We start from the raw sequence: 17,728 nt of genomic DNA, 5'->3' as shown, positions 1-17,728 counted from the left end.
GAGTAAGAAGCCGTTTGTAGTCAGTGATAAATGAAAACGTGTCAGTGAGGAAAGCTTTTAGTGTCATGGAAGTGGTCAGCTTGTATAGAGCCATAATTTGTGTGTTGAAGGAGATGCATCTCGAGCCAGGAGCACTGGGCTCCTGCGCAGCCAGCCTGAGCAAGTGTGATGTCTGGTTCGATGCAGCTCTGCAAGTGCTGTCCTTCAGGTGCAGGGAAGTTCATGGCATGTTGTTTCTGTTCCTGGTTTTCTGTTTATGCTTGTCTAGCATCAAAAGAATATTTACACTTCTCCTTGGTGCTCAAAGCCGGAGTGAAATTGGTGGGAGTTTGGTGACTTCTGGCAGAGCTTTGCTTTTTTATACCTGTGGAAGGGGAGCGTTGCATATGGTGGTGGTCAGACATCAGCAGCTGTCCCTTTCCAAGGTGGCCAGGAGTACCCAGGTCCCACCCGTTGCCTGTTTGACCAGCTGCTAGGATGCAGTCCATGCTGTTCCTGTCATGAGTGGAGCTGTAATCTGGAGCTGTAGCAGTGAAAGTAAGCATGGGCTGTGGTGGGGACCTCATGGGCTTGTTGGTCCCCATGGATGGGGAAGGATGAAATGCTGCTTTCGCTTGGGCCTCTTTTGTTTCCTCTTACTGCGCTGGTGTTCCCAGCATCCCGGCTGTCATTCTGGCCTTATATCACCTTCACAGACAGGCTGTGGAGGGGAGGTCTTGGCGAGGAAAAAGAGTTCAATGGGAATCCCTTGAAAACACACACGGCCCTGCAGAGTGGAGCTGGGAGAGCCGGGGCTGCCACAGGCAGCCAGAGCGCGTGTGAACCCTGGTTCCCTCTGGGCACTTTAAATTGTAAATCTGTAGGACAGCTTTGTGTCAATTTCAGCTTTGAATGGTCCTTGATGTGTGCTAGTGATTGTAACTCATGGATGGAGTTTTGGCAGAATAACTGACAGATGAGGTCACTGTTTAAATAAACAGACAAATATAGCAAATGCATTTAAGTTGGCAGGTGGGATAAATGTTATGCTAAAAGATGAAGGAAAATTGTAAGATTAGGTTAAGGAGAGGAACAGTCAAAGCCTAAGTGTGATGACTTAAAACTTTTCTTAACCAAGAGGTTACCTGCAGCTTAAACCTTGGGCAGCAACCATAAAATAATGTGTTAGAAGTGCAACTTCAGAGCCAGAGCACAAAGTGGTGATGGTACCTGGGAGAAATATCTAGGCTGAGCCTCAAAGAGAGCAGCCAGGGATTTTTGGCACTGGGTAGACGCGGGTGATTTTTGGCTCAGACCTTCAGTGCAACCTCCCTCCTCCCATCCTTTCCACACTTGGGATGTTGCTGAGTATCAATGGGAAAGTAACCTGGCCAGGCTGGAGAAACCTGCACTGAGGCACTGGCTGGCATGGGACCTGGCAGCTGCAGGAGCATTGCAAGACAGAGTTCAGGCCTCGCCAGGAGGATGCACACGTGTGATCTGGTGTATGGTCCCCTGGTCTGATGGAGATGCCTGTGCACCTCTCCTTCACCCCACCTTTGCTTTTGCACACATGCATGGGAATGAGATCTATAATTTTTGGCCTTGTGGCACTGCCAGGAAAATAGCAAAGGTTCTACCTTCTGCCTCAGAGCCCGAATCAGCTGCAGATGGTCACTTGTTTCCCTATGTGCATGTAAGGCCAAGGCTGAGCCAGAGCCTCCCTGCGTTTCCCCTCTCTCTTTGGGAGCAATATGCTCAGCAGTGGCTGGGCCCCTGCAAAGAAAGGGCTCTATCTCAACCCAGTTGCAAGTTTTCCAAAGGTGTCATTCTCTGTGTTATGACAGAGAAATAAAATGTGTGGGAGACACGAGATCAGAGGAGCAAGCACTTGACAAAACCCAGACAATCCATTTTCCCACAGTGCTGCCAAAACTAGGCATCTGGTGGCAATTTTAAGTCTCCCACAATAACTTGGGTTTTTTTTAGTTCATATATGTACAGATTAACTGAAGATACATTTACTGCTGTGCCATTGAGATTTACAAAGGATGCAGACCCAGAGTATCTTATCTGAGAAGCAGCAGCCCTAGAGGATTTGTCCACATTGAGTGTCAGCCAGCCCTGTGGTGTATCCCCAGGTGCCCCAAGGCAGAGCTTGGCGGCACCCAGAGGCACAGCTTGGTGGCACCCAGGCACGCTCACAGCCCTTGGCCACTCATCTGCCAGCACAAGAACTCCCAGCAATTGCAATGTGGGAGAACCTCTCCTTGCAAACAACCTCATTGATTCTTGCCATACAGAGGTATTCAAACCAAGTGTCTGCTCTCCTGTGTTACGTGGTGCTGTGGGATGTGCTCCCTCAAACCGCGCTGGGAGACGGGGGCAGCGTGCCAGGAGAAGATGGGTTTTGTTTGATCCTGGCTGGGCTGGGCTTGTGTGTGTGGCTCAGTTTCAGGCAGATGCAAAATAGGAGATAAAAAGCTCCTTACCAGTGATATTAAGAAGGTTTTGACTGGAGGCAAAAAGGCATTTTGTACTTTCTATGGGGTTTTTTCGGCTTAAACTATATTATTAATGTCTGAATTTATACTCATGCAGAGGAAATCAGCTTTCTGCATAGAATAAACTTTTAATAAGCTAAATTCACTTTGATCAATGTGAAGACTGTTTATATGCAGCATTTGTAGCGATCTCGGTGCTCAAGAAAGACATGGAATTTATGCACATTCCCCCTCGGGTGTAGTCAATATGCTGCGTTTGCATAATTTTCATAGAAAAAGAGATGTATATGAGACATGGGAGGAAATTCTGCCCCTGCATAAGTGGGTGGGAGTTGTGCTGTCGGTTCAGCAGGGCAGGTTTTGCCCGCTGTGGCAGGCTGCCTCTGGAGTCGGCCACCGCAGCTTGCTCGGGTGACTTCTGTGGAAGTGCTTGTGGAGAGATTATTGCTCACAAGGGCTTGTTCAAGAAAACACGTTAATACATTCTTGAAATTAATCACATGCTTTCCTGACTTGGGGCTCATGTGCTGTAAAGAGATGAACTTAGCTCAGCACCGGCTGAGTGCTGTGGCACGGCCCTGGGCTGCACGTGCCATGGGAATGGCTGCGTTTGCTCCTGCCTGAGCACACACCGGTTGTGCGGGGGACGAAATGCATCGTTTTGTGGAGAGGAGCAAGGCCCCGAGTACACTGTGCTGCTATTTGGGGCCACTTAGCAAATGTCTGGCATGTCTGCCCAGCCCAGAAGAGATGAAGCTTCTCCACACGCACCTGTGTGCCGAGGAACGGGTATTATAGGATGAGCTGTAGTCAATATGTCCATTTTTTTGAGGTTTTTAGGGGCTATGACAAGCTTTTGATGGGCACTAAATCTTGTCCTTCCCGAGGCATCATTTAAATATCCACATCTTCCCACCTACTACAGGAAAGCTGTAGGAAGGGAGTAAAGCATCCAGCCCTTACACAGGTATGCATATACCTCTTATCACATTTTGCTAGCTACGTTGTTGGGGTTTTAGCGTTCTCTGGGCAAGGCTGAGAGTGGCTTGTTCTTTGCCAGGGATAGTGTCATGAAAATGCAGGTGTCCTTGCATTGACAGCATCTGCCCCAGTCTGCCACCGTCAATGCAGCGAAACGCCTGGAACAGATGGTTGGTGGTGGTGCCTGCAGCTAATGCCAGCAATGCGGTTGGGGATTTGGTGCACTCAAAATTCATTGAGGGGATGGTTCTCAGGCTTTGTTTCAGCCTTTTCAGTTATCTAAAGATTTTTGTGGAGTGCCCCGCCAGGATCAGAAACATTTGAACCTGGACTACCTGCTTTAGTGCATATTGTATCATTCTTTTATATATGTAGTCTGGTGTTTCTTACAGCACTTCACTCAGCCTTTTGCACACTGATTTGTTATCTCTAATGATGCAAAGTTATACAAAGCTTTTGACATTTCTGTGACCTGAGAATGCAAGTCACAGTCACACACAGCAGCTGAACAGCAGTCAGGCTCAGGGTACACATGTGCTTTAGCTTCCCTGGTTAATTGGCCTCCTCACTCCTATTCTGTCCAAGGAAGAAAAGGGTAGTCTTGTATGCCTTTGTGGGCATTGCTATCATCTTAGAAATGCTGGAGTACGTTTCCCTGCCACCATCTCCCTCTTTCTCTTTCATTCCCTTAAAAAGTACAAATCAAAGCTCTCCCTTGCTGGCTCCTTTTTGCTTCAGCACGGCTGTGACTTATCTATACAGCTTTTCCCTGCCTCCCGCTGCTTCTCTAATGGGGTCAGGTCTGCTCGTTCCTGACCCATTTCTCACCCCTCTCTCTTTCTTGCTGAAATGGAGTTTTTTCTCTCCCCTATTAATATCTCCTGCCACAGGGCTGTCCCTGAGGAGTGTGCAGAAGGAGACCCTGCCTGTTTCGATCCAGAGTGGTCCCTGCTACATCATCGTGCTCCTGGCTCTGTGCAGGGTGACATCCCCACTGCAGCCTGTTCCCTCCATCACCAGGGCAGGGACACTGCACAGGTGCAGCCGGAAAGATGACATCTCTCTATACAGTATTAGGACCCGGTCATGTCAAAGTGCTGTCCGTTGCTCTTTATATATAACTGTATTTTGGCAGTGATCAGGAGCCTGGGATGTGCATTGGAGCTGCACTGCGGTGTCTGTGTTGAGCCGGACACATCTCTGGCAGGTCTGGAGGAAGCCACAGCTCGGGATGGCAGCTGGCCCCCTGCCCACCAGGGCTCTGCCAAGCCTGCGGCTCCGCGGCTTGGCCCTTGGGGACGCAAGGTTGGCGGGTGTGGGGACCCGAGGGAAGGGTTGTGCCAGCTGGACAGGGGTGGAGGGCACAGGGCGGTGAGAGGCTTGGCAGGGGCTGGGATTATGACAGGGGCAGGTAGGAAAGGCACGGCTGGGAGACGAGCCTCCATCTCTTGGAGGGAGACGGTGATACTGGCTGGGGTGGGCTGAATGCCCACAAAGCTGGTTTTAAGGCAAACCCAGCTGTTAACACACAGCCATTTTCTGTGGCAGTTTAATGATCCAGGAAAGTTGCATTCAACTCAGATGGGTTTCCCTTCACAGTTTTGCTGTTTCTTCTGTGCCTGGGGAGCCCTGAGCAGTCCCTTGTCCCTTTGCATAATGCTGGAGCTTGCATGGGTGTCTTCATCTGGGGGAAACTTTGAGGTGCTTCTGTTGACAGCAGCGTTTTGACTGTGAGTAGGTTGAATCACTGCAGAGCCCGTCCACAGGCCCTCCTGCATTCGCTGGGGAGAAGAGAGTTTAACTTTGCAGCCACTGCAGCCATCTGCACCTGCAGCTGATGCCTGCAGCCCCAAGCCAGAGCAGAGATGGGGGTTGAACAGTTGACTTCCTGAGCTGGTTAAACCACCCCATATCTCCGGGGATTGACTTCATTGCTGGGTGTGTTTGCTCAATTGCCAAGGCAACCCAAAACCGTCTTATGACTTCCTGCTCTGTTTTTTGCTGTATGGGCTTGGGCAAGTTGCTTCACCGTTGCCTGGCTTTGCTTTGTGCCCCGGTGAAGCCAAGGAGTGTTTTGCCTGCTCGCCTTCTGGGAGGAGCTGCGCAGTTGGCTTGGCCCCGTGCACAAGTGGTTTCTTGAGTGAAAAACAAGTTTTTAAGGGCAGGCAGGAAAGGGAGGGGTCCTACTTATGTGTGATTAATTGCTTTAAGATGTTCTGAAGCTGGCTATTCTGGAGCTGGATGCTAAATATAAAACTGATACAACATAAATAAATGATGAAATACCAGTGACATCTGAAAAAGCAATTTGGGATGCTCCAGTTAAGAACTTATATAAATAACATGTATTATTGTCATTGTAATTACTGTTTTCCTTTTTTAGCATGCCTGTGCTTACAGAATGTTTTGAGAAGTCATATCTGGCAGAAATTCAGCTGTCCCGTGGAAACCATTACCCTTTTGCCAATTTCTATTAACGCTATTATTTTCAGAGGAGAAAATCAAAGCTGTGCTGTGTTTTCATACCTCTCATGCTCTGCGGCAGATGCTCAGCTGGATGCAGGTGCAGCTCGGCTGACGTAGAGATGCGCTGATCCCTCCCTCTGCTCCTCGTGCAGAAGGGCTGGATTTGAGCCAGGCTTTACCTGTGTGGGCAGGGACACACAGGACTTCAGGTGTTGCTGGGGGACTGGAGATGCTGTGGCAGTCTGTACTGAGCTGTTTCTCACACAGAAGCACTTAGTGATCCTGAGGAAGGTCAGGGCACAGAAGACAGGGGTACTGAAAGCAATCTCAGATTCTTGCCCTAATTCACTGCCCTGTGCAGGAGCGGTGCTGGATCACCTCGAGCGGGTGCTTATGCCAGAGATGGGCCATGGCTCCAGCTACCACTTGCCCCTGGTGGTGCTTTACGTATTGACTCTGCACTTGTGCAGGGCATCATTTTCAGAGGAGGTGTGCGAAGGTGAAGTGCACATGGGCTGGAGTGGCAGCCTGGGTCGCTCACAGGTTGGCTGGGAACTCTCACTGCTTCGTTGCAATGCAGCTTCTTTCTAAGGGCTGTTTCCTTTGCTTAAGTGATTATGCAAGAATCTCAAGCGTTCAGGAAAAAACAGCATTCCTGGCCCTCATGGCTGCAGAACTAAGTTTCAAAATGTGATCTGCTAAAGGCTGTGAAGTGTGGAGTCCACTTCTAAATAAGTGGAAGGGAAATGAAGAGCCATACATTGATTATCCTGACTTCCTGTAATTTCAGTGCCAGTTTGAAGATGTTTCAAGGCCTGAATTAGTTTTATTTGCCAGGCCTAGGCAGTAATGACAGGTAAATGTTTGTATGCCTACACTGACATCAATTTTTTGACTGTTTATCCGAATTGGGATCTTGCACTGGTGCTGTGCCACTCTCAGAGACACAGCTGATAACTGCAAACACTTTACCACTAGACAACTGGGCATTCCATTGAAAAAGGAGATATCTGACTAACAAAATACCCAGAACCCAGTCTGCCATTTCTAGTGCTCAGATGAGGTTCTACTGCTACCTGGGGCCATCGAGGCAGGAGGAGGGAGGTGTGGGTCAGTGAGATGCTTTTGGACAGGACTTGAGCGGGGTGGAGGGAAGTGCAGGTGAGGGGGCAGGCTCTTGCTCTGCACTTTCGTATGGAAATTGTGAGTCATTTTCACTGCAAGTGTTTTCTTGGAGGGTGCCAAGACTATGCACCCATCCTCCCCTTCCCAGCCACATGGCTTGTTATTTCTCTGAGAGCTCTGCCTTGTGCTGTTTGCACCATGTTTAGGAGCTGGAGCATGATGCGAACTGGCACATAACTCCTGTATGGAGGTGGGAGTGTGGGGGCTCTCACCCAGGTCCCCATCTAATGAGACTCCTGGAAATGATGCACTTGCAGCTGTGCTGTCCAGCCACTGGGCTCCCTTAGCCCCATGTGCCCAATTCTGGGTGTAAAAGAAGCAAAGTTAGTCCTGCAGCTTATTGTGGGGGTGGTGGGGACTCAGGAAGGCAGAACCTGCCTGTTTGGACTGCAGCTAGGGAAACATTTCCTTCCAGACTATAGCATGAGCACTGCAGGGGAGAAAGGAGGTGCTGGGGTACCCTGCTGAAGGCATCACCTAACAACTCCTTGGGGACCCCATGCCACTTGAGGAACGACCTGTTTGCTGGTGGGAGAGGAGAGCCCTTGGAGGTCTGACGTGCCATAGATCTGCTCCCGTGTTGGTCTGATTGGTACACACCTGTGTCCTGCTTTCATCGTTCTGCTCTGGGCTACAGAGCATCCACTTGCATCTTTGTGGTATGAGCAGCCACACAAGGTAGTGCTGCCAGATTTGCTCTGGGATGCAGGATCTGAGTGAGCATGGAATGGGGTGCAGGACAGGCTGTCTGGCAGCAGGCAGTGCCCACTGGACATTGGAGCTGTCAGATAGGATGCTATTTTGGAGGTTGCTCAGTTGCTACCCGCGAGATAGCTGTGCAGGGCACTGCTCTGAGCCATGTTGGCACCCAGTCTCTCCTTCTCAAGCCCCTTTTCCTCACCTCATCCTTCATAATTTTTGGTTGCCCATGGGGCTCCTCTCTCCTGTCTGCAGTGCACACCCACTCTGCTGTCACCTCTTGGCCTCCCTGTCCCCATCTTCTGCCTCTCACAGCTACACAGCCCCAGCCTTTCCACAAGCCCCACTTCCCATCACGTCGCCTCTCCACTCACCTGCCTCCAGTGCAGCCCCATTCCCAGATGAGCAAAACCTGTATCCCCCATCCCACCCGCCCCTGCATTGCCTTGGACCAGCTCCTGACACCCTTCCCTCTCCCTGCTTCATCTCCTCTTTGGGAGGTTTTTTCCCTTGGCATTTCACAAAATGCTCGGTGTGTTTGTATGTCCACCCTACAGCCCACCTCCCTCCCCTGTCCCAGGTGCAGATGTTTCCCCTGTGGTCTCAAGCTCAGCATTTTTGTGCCTTCAGCACAGCCAGGATTCCTGTCTGGGTATTCCTCTTGTGTTTTTAAACTTCCTTCTCTCTGGCCAGTGTAAAAATAGTTTGGGCCTGTTCATAGGCAGCTTTATTGACTATTTTTCATCCTTGTGGTTTTACCATAGCCCATCTCTGCATCTTGCCCTGGGCCCTGCTGTTACCTCAGTTAAGAGCTGGGTTTGCAGCAGGCTCATGGGCACAAGCTCCTCGTCACCTGCTTCATTGCCTCTTCTGACTTCCTCCCAAAATGTGGCTTTGTTGAGAAGCCCACAAACCTCTTGGCAGCAGCAAGGCCGCGTCGTGTTGTGACTGCTGCCATGTGTGCTGACTCACACTGTCTCGTCTCCCTGCTTGCCCCTCCTTCCCCACTTCTGTTCACACCTCTGCTCTCTCTCCTGTGCTTTTGAATGCAACATCTTGGGGGCAGAGGATTTATTCCAGCTTTGCACAGGGTTATGGTGGCTCCAGGTGCTGGATAGTCAAGCTCAGGGTTTGCCACTTTTAATTGTTCTTTCTCATGCCCAAGTTCCTGGAATGATGGATTATGTGTGAATCTCAGCTTTTAAAAATGAAGCTCAGTGTCTTTCCTGCAAGCTTGAGTTAGGGCACGTAAATGGGATGAGATGGTAGTGCAGAAACTGGGGGCAGAAATAGTGAAGAGTCACAAATGTGCTATTTAAAAAACAACCAAACAAACAACTCTTAAAGACCACACTATTTGAGAGATCCCTGATCCAAGATCTTTAGCCTTAGAAAAGATTTTCTATGGATAGAAATTCCTCAGTTCCATGTACCCATACAGTTTGCCAAGTGAGTTTTCTCAGTTCCCATTTAAATTCATGAGCAAAATAAAAAATTAGGAATTCTCTTTGCTGTCTGTGAGGTATCTGTGCATTGTGGTGGTAAGTGGTCCCTTCTCTGCCCTGGGCTGGTGCCAGTCTTAGAAGTGACATGACCGTGCCCAGTATGTCCAAATGGTAGTTGTACAATTGCTTTTTTTCCTGCCTTTAGCTCTTAATCCCCCAGACTGATTTTGCCTCCTATTTTCAGTGTATTTCACCTACTTGGTCCTTTGGCATTTGTTTTAAAACTCGAGCTTTGCCAGGCTTTTTGCAGAAGTGCGTTACAGGGTTGCAACAGATGAGGCAGTAGATAGGCTGTAAAATGCTCGTTAAATTTTGGGGAACAGTTGTACAATCTGAGGTAATCATATGCGTGTACATGTGGTTTGGACTATTTCCTCTTCTTTCTTTAGCTACTCTGAAGAACCAGCACTTTTAGTATCCGGCTTGCTTGTGTGTCTCTAGCTGTTTTGTGAGTGAGTGTGGATGATGCATGTGCTGGGTTGAGCTTTGTTTCTGAGGAAGTGAGAAAACACCAAGTCCCGAGTGCTGATGAACCCATGGGGATGGAGCAGCGGGTGTGTGTGCTGGCTCTGAGTGCCCTGAGAAGCGAAAGTCGAGCATGGTGCAGCTCTTTTTCTGGGCTTGGCTTCTGCCCACACAGGGCTTGTGTTAGTGCAAAGGGACCAACACAATGGTTAAGGCAGAGCCAAACCAGTCGGGTTTGCCATTTTCTGCTCTCAGTATTGTTTTAAACGAGAGCCAGCCTCAAAGGACTGAAAATACAAAAGCTTTATGATAATTTTCCTTTGGTTGCTGTTTTTAAAAAGTCCTTGAATTAAACATTCTTTCCTTAATTTTTTTTCTGTACATTTACATCACTTGGATTATACCTGTTGTAATTCTGGGAAAAAAGTATCTCAGAAAAACATTAATCATATACTTGTAATAAAAACATTGGCAGATTTGTATGGTATACAAATGCAGAACACTAGAAGGCAGGTGGCTACTGTTTTTCAGGCAATAAAAGTTCAACGTGTCCTTTCCTGTACTTCCCCACATGAGTATCTCCAGCTGCCATTGTGAACCACTGTTTATAGAGCAAGTATAAGGAATTTTTTAAGCTTTGCAAATGGACACAGAAAGGTGACAGTTTAATCTGACTTCTTAAGATTCCCTCCTTTTGGTTAATGGGTAATTCCCTTGCTAACCCTTTCCTTCAAACCCTCTCTGGTGGTTTCTATGCAGTGGGGCTTTGTGCTCAGGCTGGCAGAGGACAGTAGGACAAGCCAGGCACTGAGGACAAGGACCTTTACTTGGGGTTTTCCTTGTGCCAGGCCCTTTGTGCTTGCACTTGGCTGAAGGCAGAGCCTTGCGTTGGTGTTTGTGGGCATGTTTCTCTTGAAGTCATTTCACTGAATTTCCTGCTAAAATGCCAGCCAACTTGCTCGCTGCTGGAGAGTCACTACTCTAATAGATAAGCTGTTGTTTTGCCTGTGCCATGGTCCAAGCGGAGCCTCGTGACCCAGCCTGAATGGGGACTCGAGCACAGCAGACAACCCTTTTCCTCGTGGTCCACATGTCCCTGTGCTCCTGGGAGCAGCAGCCTCGGGGCAGAAGCAGAGAGACAGAAAGAACAACGTGGTTTTGGGAACAGGCTAAGGCACAGGGCTTGAACCAGTTGTTTCTCAAAGAGAGGTGAGTGGGCTTAACTGGCAGGGTCCACTGGTCTCCTGTTATCTTTTGATTTAAATTGTGTTTATTTATGTTTTTCTACTCTGAGGTCTTTCCCACAGGCCCTGTTATCCCTGTGCAGTGGGCTGCACTGCTTTGGGCTGGGAGCTGCTGCCGGGTGTTCTCAGGGTGCTGGAACCACGGAGGCTGTGGGAGAAGCAGCTCACCCCAACCTGCCCACACTGCTGTTGCACAAGAGCTCGGAGGAACCTGCGGAACATCGCAGTGCACCTGTCTGCCTGCCCTGCTTGAATAGCTGCTGTGTGTGGGGGGGAGAACAGGGTTGCTTTGGAAGCACTGCTCATTTTTTCCTGCAGAAATCAGTTGTTTTTGTTGCTGGACTGTCAGCATTTCTTTGTACTTGGATATCGGCTTTCCCTGTGGAGGAATTTGTGGTTTCTAAGACTCTAATTGCTTTAGCATAATAGTTTTTCCTCTGCTTCATAATGACTTTGGTGGTACCATCTGCTGTTGTGACAGCAGTCACAGGGCAGTGCGAGGCTGAGCCCTGGATGCTGGGAGGTCTGTGCTTTAACCAAACTTGTCAGGAAAACTAAGACTTTGAAATCCCATTTTCAGGGCTCAAAGCTTTACCTCCAGTCCTATTGGCACACTGGGCATGAGGGTGGGCTGAAGGGTGAAAAATATTTACGATGGCTCCCTCCTTACTCCACAGGTCTGTTTGCAGGGACACAAGTGTGCCTGGTCCTGCCGGGCAGCCAGTGCAGTTCAGGGTGGATGGAGGAGTCTGTGTTTGCTCGATGGCAGGCAGAGGAGAGGTCACATCCTTTCGTGAGCAGCTGCTTGGGTCACGAGCAGCTTGACCTACATCTTTTACCTTCACTTCAGAGACATTGCTGTGGTTCCTGTCATGGCCTGTGACAGCCCGGCTGCATCGTGCTGAGTGCAAGCACAGCCGGTGTAACACGGTGCTGCAGGTGATGGAGGCCTGCAGTGTGCTAAAGCAGGGAAATCACATAGCTTGGGTAACGAGAGCTCTAGGGACGGCATTTCTAACAGCTCTGGAGGAGAAATGCCTGTCTGTGGGTGCTGCAAAGCCCATCTGGGTGGCAGCTCTTGGCAGCCCTGCAGGTGCATGTCCCTCTCTCCTGGAGCTCTGTGGACCATCAGCTGTGTGTCTCAGCACAGGCTTGTGGGAAGTAAATCACAGCACCAGTGGTTTGTCCAATATCACTAAATCCACAAGAGTGGAAGGGCTGTAGTGAGTTATTTTTAGGAGCTTTTGCATACCTGTGGTGGACAGTGCTGTGCAGGTTTTGAAACTTCTCATGTGAGGATGTGGGATCCTTTTCAGTCCTTGCACTTTAATTCTCATCGAATCCCTCAAGGGTCACTGCTGGGACTTTGTCTTGCTGGTCATGAGAGATGTCAAAGCTAGAAAATAAATTTTTTCAAACCCCCAACTTTTAAAAAGAACAACTTTAGAAACAGTCCCAGTTTCAGGACCATGTTGCAAACAAGGACTGAAAATACTGTGTAATTAGGCCTGAGTTCTGTGTACCCAAAGAGACTATTTAATGCCATACTGATGTGAAAGGCTCTTAGAGGGAATCTAATTTACTGTTACAGCTGCTGCTGGGGCAAGGCAAGCCAGGGGAGTTGGTGTAAGCAAGTGCTCGGGCTCACGGTGCTGCTTTGACCAGCTTTGGCTGCTGAGTTTAGCTGGGATTGCTGCGGCGATTGGCAGAGAGAAAAGTAATCGAACAGGGCAGCAGAGAGCCTACATCTGGTCTGTAGGATCCTGCCTGGTCTTGTGGGGTAGCGGAGGTTTGGGGATGCCTGGCCTCAGACCTGCAAATGGGAGGGCAGCTCATGAATGTCCTGTTAATTCACATTAATTTGCAAAGCTTGGCAAATTTTCAGAAGCACGTGATGTTATCTTGACATAAGACTGGTGTTTCAGATGATTAACTGAATTCAATTAAGCACTTAAGGAGCATGAGACTGAGAGAAAATGGGTTCTTTTTCTCTGTCTAGCTGTTGAATTTTAGAGACTTCTATTTTTCAGATTGTCTCTTTTATGAGATTCCTGTGCAGCTCAGGTGCTGGTCATTTTAGCAGGGCCTGTTACAAAAGGACAAGTGATGTATGTATGTGATTTATTATGAAAATTCCTATTAATACAGAGTCATGGGTTTGGTTTTGATGTAAAGTTTAATTTTCACAACTGCAGTGCTGAGTGCCTGACTCTTGCTTATGAAATCTGGAGTCTAGGGCTGGGCAGCTGAGATGACATTTTTCAACTTCAGAAGTTCATGTTTTTGTCACATTTTTTTAAAGTTCTGTTTTCTGGACTTGTAACATGGACAAAAGTGCTGCGATAGTGAATGTAATAGTGTTCTCCTAATAGTTTTTACTCGTGACTCCAAAGATTTTGGAGAAGTTCCTCTTGCTTCCCAGAAATGTAGGTGGGAGCAAAACCAGGCCCCAGATTTTTTCCAGCCTTCGGCTGTGGCTGAGGTGTGATTTATGGAGAGGGCTTTCCTGCCTCTCCGGAGGGATGCTGCTCTTCCTTCCATGGGGCCAGACCCCTGCTCTGGAGGTCGCAGCTGCCGACTCGCTCTCATCTCGCCAACAACACATTTAGAACACAACTCTCATCAGCTCCTCCAGCAAAACCAGCTTTGAGCTGAGCACAGCCAGGGTGGGAGGCCGTATTTCTTCTCAGCCATACAGATGAGCTGCTCAAACATAAAGATGCTGAAGCTTGCAGCTGCTAAAGCTGTGGCATGTCCAGGAGGATTTCTTGCTCCATTAAGAAATTAGAGACTGTGCTTGGACGAGAGCAGCACAGTGCTTTGTCTCTTCCAATAGCTTATTACCAGGCACGCATAACTTAACCCCTCATTTCCCTCTCTGCAAAACAAGTACATCAGTTGTTACTTGCATCATGTGAATATTAGATGGCTGAATTAAGTAGTAGTCCATCAGTAACAAGGTAACGGCTTGAAATTGTCAGGCTAAATTGAAAACAGCATGTTAGTTATTATATATATATGTGTGTGTGTATATATATACATATATATATATATATATATATATACATTTTATCGTCTTCTGTTTTTCCTGCAGGAAAAAACTAAAGTGGTGGAACCCCTGGACTATGAGAACGTGATCCTTCAACGCAAAGTTCAGATCTACAGTGATCCCCTCCGGGACCTGCTGATATTTCCCATCGAAGACGTATCTGTGAGTTTGTGCTGGCTTTTTCTCATGTTTGAGGCTCACTCATCTCCAGTCCCGCTTACCTTGGAAAATTTCCACTGTTAACCATATGTTAGTTTTGGCTGCGTTACTGACACATAAAACCAAAATGTCCCACTGGTGATTTGGGCTTACCACATTTATTTTAAGCAAGTATCAAGCCCTGAAGTATCAAGCACTGAAACCATGTTCTACTTTTCCCTGCAGATCTCTGTCATCAGTCGGCAGAGAAGGACTGTCCAGTCTACAGTGCCAGAAGACGCTCTAAAGAAAGCTCAGAGTCTCTTTGTCAAAGAGGTGGGAGCAAAAGTCTGTCTTCGGTAATTTCTGCCTTAGGCAAGATCCTCTGCTGCAGCTCCTGGGCTGTGAGGTTGCAGATCACTTAGTTTTTCCTGTGTGGGAAGCACCAGTCACTGGCAGGCTGGCTGCACAAGGTAGTTCTTGTATACACCTCTTGTGCGGTGCTTCTTTCCAGTGGGTTTTGTAGGCAAGCAGACAAGGCGTGTGGATTTGCCCTGCCTGCCTGAGCTGCAAGGTGCGGGCATGCAGCAGGGCAGGGGTGGACTACCCAGCCCCACAGGCATCCTGAGTGCCCCACGTTTGTTCTGTAAAGTGCTGCTCTCTAGGATCATTCCTGCCAAATGCAGTGGAACTAAATGCCAGGCAATGGTCAGTGTCGAGTTAGAGGCAATACATTTCTGAGGGCAGAAAATTGGTGCTCTCTGGAAAACAGTTCCTTCTCAAGTCACTACTTTTTTAAAGCCTCAGAGCAATGTAAATACAAAACCAGTAGCTGTGCGGCACAACAGATGCTGTGTGGTTTTGCCTCTGAGCTGAAGAGGTTCCTTATGAAATTCTCTATTGCACTGCAAAAAGAGTGAAGCAGCTTGTTGAGACCCTTTCCACTTGTGCTTATCTCACCCAGCAGTCCACAACCTTTCAGACTTGTGCATGGTTTTATTTTGCTTGGTGCAGCTTTCAAAGATCTGTATTGTTTTCCTTTCAGTGCATTAAAACCTACAGCTCAGACTGGCACGTGGTAAACTACAAGTATGAGGAATACTCAGGAGACTTTCGAATGTTGCCATGGTAAGTGTCGCGCTCCCTTGGAATACTAATGCATGGTCACAGGGCTGGAGTTTAATCAGGCTTAGGAGAAACAATCTGCCCTTTTTGCTGGTACCTGTCCCACAAGCAGCCTCCCTTCCAGAGGAATGTCACTCTGAAAGCTCAAGAGCCAGAGGTTTACGTTATCATGCTGTTGTCGCTCAGCTCCATCAGGGAAACGCTGACAATATTGCCAGCTTGGGTTGTTACTTCATGTCCTACCCACTGCTGTGCAAACAGCCCCCTCCGTCTAGGATGAGGACGGACTGCAATCTGGGCATGTGGCGGGATAAATAGTGTTGGCAGTGTCTGCTCATCCCGAATCAGGAGCCTCATTGTCCCCCTGGGCTGATGTTCTCTGCGTGCTAGACACGGGGTTCCTGTGCTGAGCAGATCCTCCTTGTGCCCCTTGTCACAGTTGTACCACTCCCATCCAGTATTGCTGTTAATATTGTCTGGAGAGTTATATGCTCTGAAATGCCGGGCTGTGCCAGTGATTCCAACCTCAAAGCGAATCGGGTTTTTCAGACGGGCGTATGCATCTCACATTTCTGCTGGATTGTTATTTTCTCAGTGGTGGCGCCTGTTCTGCTCTTGCTCTCCATGCATGTCTGGACCGCTGTTCAGAATGCTCGTATGCTGACAGCTTGTACAATGTTTTTTCTTGCTAATTGGCTGAGTGGGTCTGTTCTGAGGATCTCACATGGAAGGATGGCACCAATGGGGCAACACTGTTGATCAAATCATATTAAAATTTGTGAGTAACCTTGCGGTTTCACTTTGCTTCTTTTATAGCAAGATGGAAGATAGACCAGCCTGCTGCATCTCTGTGTTGCATAATTACAAGTCAGCAAAAACTGCAGAATCAGACAGCTAATATGGAGATAGCTAATTACATACTGCCTGTGCTTAATTTCCATGAAATGCACTCAAAAAATTGCTTTCTCTAGCTGTAAGGGGCTGTAGGTCTCTTGAAGTCTGTCTTCTGCAGGAGGACAGTTCTACTCTGTAGTCCATAGTTTGGCTGTTGGTTCTGGATCCAGCATCCACATGCTGACTTGAAGGACCCTCATTTCCCAGGCATTAAAAATGAAAATGTGTTGTGATTTCAGCAAATCCTTTAGGCCAGACAAGATTCCAAGCCATGTGTTTGAAATTGATGAAGACTTTGAAAAGGATGAGGTAAGGAGGTTTTTTTTAATGTATTCCACTCTAAGATCTATTAAAAAGTAGATTTAACAAGGCAAAGTCAGAATTCATTTCCCAGGAGTGGTTTTCTTGTAAGATGCTTCGTACCGTGAAGATGGGACCAAAACTGAGACAGTGATTATTTTCAAAGTGTGACAAGATAACCTCTTAGAGCCAAGAGTCTCCTAAATTTTCTGGAACATTAACCATAATATATCTTATGGCTTTTTTGCTTGAAACAGTGCAGCAGCAGGAGAGGAAAAAAAAGAAGCCAAGCAATTACTGAGTCAAATTCTTCATATCCAGAGTGAAATAGGGCAATTTCGCTTTCAACTGTACAGCGATATCAGGATCCTTCTCTTCAAAAGTTTTGTGCTCTGCCACATAACCAACAATTCTTAATCACCCACTCTTCTCCACTCTGTTCACAGAGTGTCAGTCCCATTCTGTAGATACTGTGCAAACGTTGAGGTGTTTTCTTCCTCTGGAAGCTGCCATGTTTGTGCTCAGCTCATTGCAGGGAAGATTTGCAGCCCTGGACAACTGGGGCATCTCAAACCTGATGGTCAGATTGGATGATGCAGATGCCACGTTTCCCTGTGCATATTGCATTTGCTATAAAAGGGAGGGGTAGCATTTTTCTGTCTCATATAGCATGTGAAGATTAATTCACGCATGAGACATCAAGAAGGTTTAATTTATGGCAGGAAGGGTTTAGCCTAGCTATTTAAAATCCACATGGCACCAAGATGCTGCTGCTGAGGAGCTTACAGAGGAAAGAGGAAGTTTCTTTCTTGAAGAGCTGAAGATTTTTAGGGGCCGTTTCATGCACATTTCTCGCAATTGCTGTGTGTGTCCCAGTGCACCTCAGGTCTAAATGGAAAGGTATTTTCAAGTTTGGCCTTAATTTTTTTTGGCTGTGTTCATGGTTTGCATGATGTCGTTAACTTGAGTGTTACCTCTAATAATATTGAATTTGGGCTGCAGACAAAGCTGTGCAGTATGTTATCAGCATGCTTCTGAAAAAGTAAAAGGACAAAAATATGCTATCAAAATTCAGTGGAGACCTTTTTCTTCTGGTCAATGTCCTGAATACTCAAACAAGTGAAGCTACTGATGTTGGTTACAGAAGAGTATTCCAAGTGCTTTGTCAGATATTTTGGCATTTGTATCTTTTGG

The 17,728-nt window shown here is 47.7% G+C and overlaps 1 protein-coding gene across 8 annotated transcripts in view; it reads left to right on the top strand.

The window, feature by feature from the left end:
* Nucleotides 1-17,728, top strand: part of DOCK11 (dedicator of cytokinesis 11) — an 80,155-nt gene that overhangs the window by 2,575 nt on the left and 59,852 nt on the right. For all 8 annotated transcript variants that reach the window (XM_065077647.1, XM_065077645.1, XM_065077648.1 and 5 more), the window contains exons 2-5: nt 14,123-14,239; nt 14,462-14,551; nt 15,261-15,343; nt 16,474-16,543. In XM_065077647.1, the coding sequence (XP_064933719.1) occupies nt 14,123-14,239; nt 14,462-14,551; nt 15,261-15,343; nt 16,474-16,543 (360 nt within the window). The remainder of the gene's footprint in view (nt 1-14,122; nt 14,240-14,461; nt 14,552-15,260; nt 15,344-16,473; nt 16,544-17,728) is intronic.

This window comes from Columba livia, chromosome 12 (assembly GCF_036013475.1).
Source record: "Columba livia isolate bColLiv1 breed racing homer chromosome 12, bColLiv1.pat.W.v2, whole genome shotgun sequence".
NCBI lineage: Eukaryota > Metazoa > Chordata > Aves > Columbiformes > Columbidae > Columba > Columba livia.
Note: the sequence above shows the minus strand (reverse complement) of the source record. Positions and strands in the feature narration are given on the sequence as shown.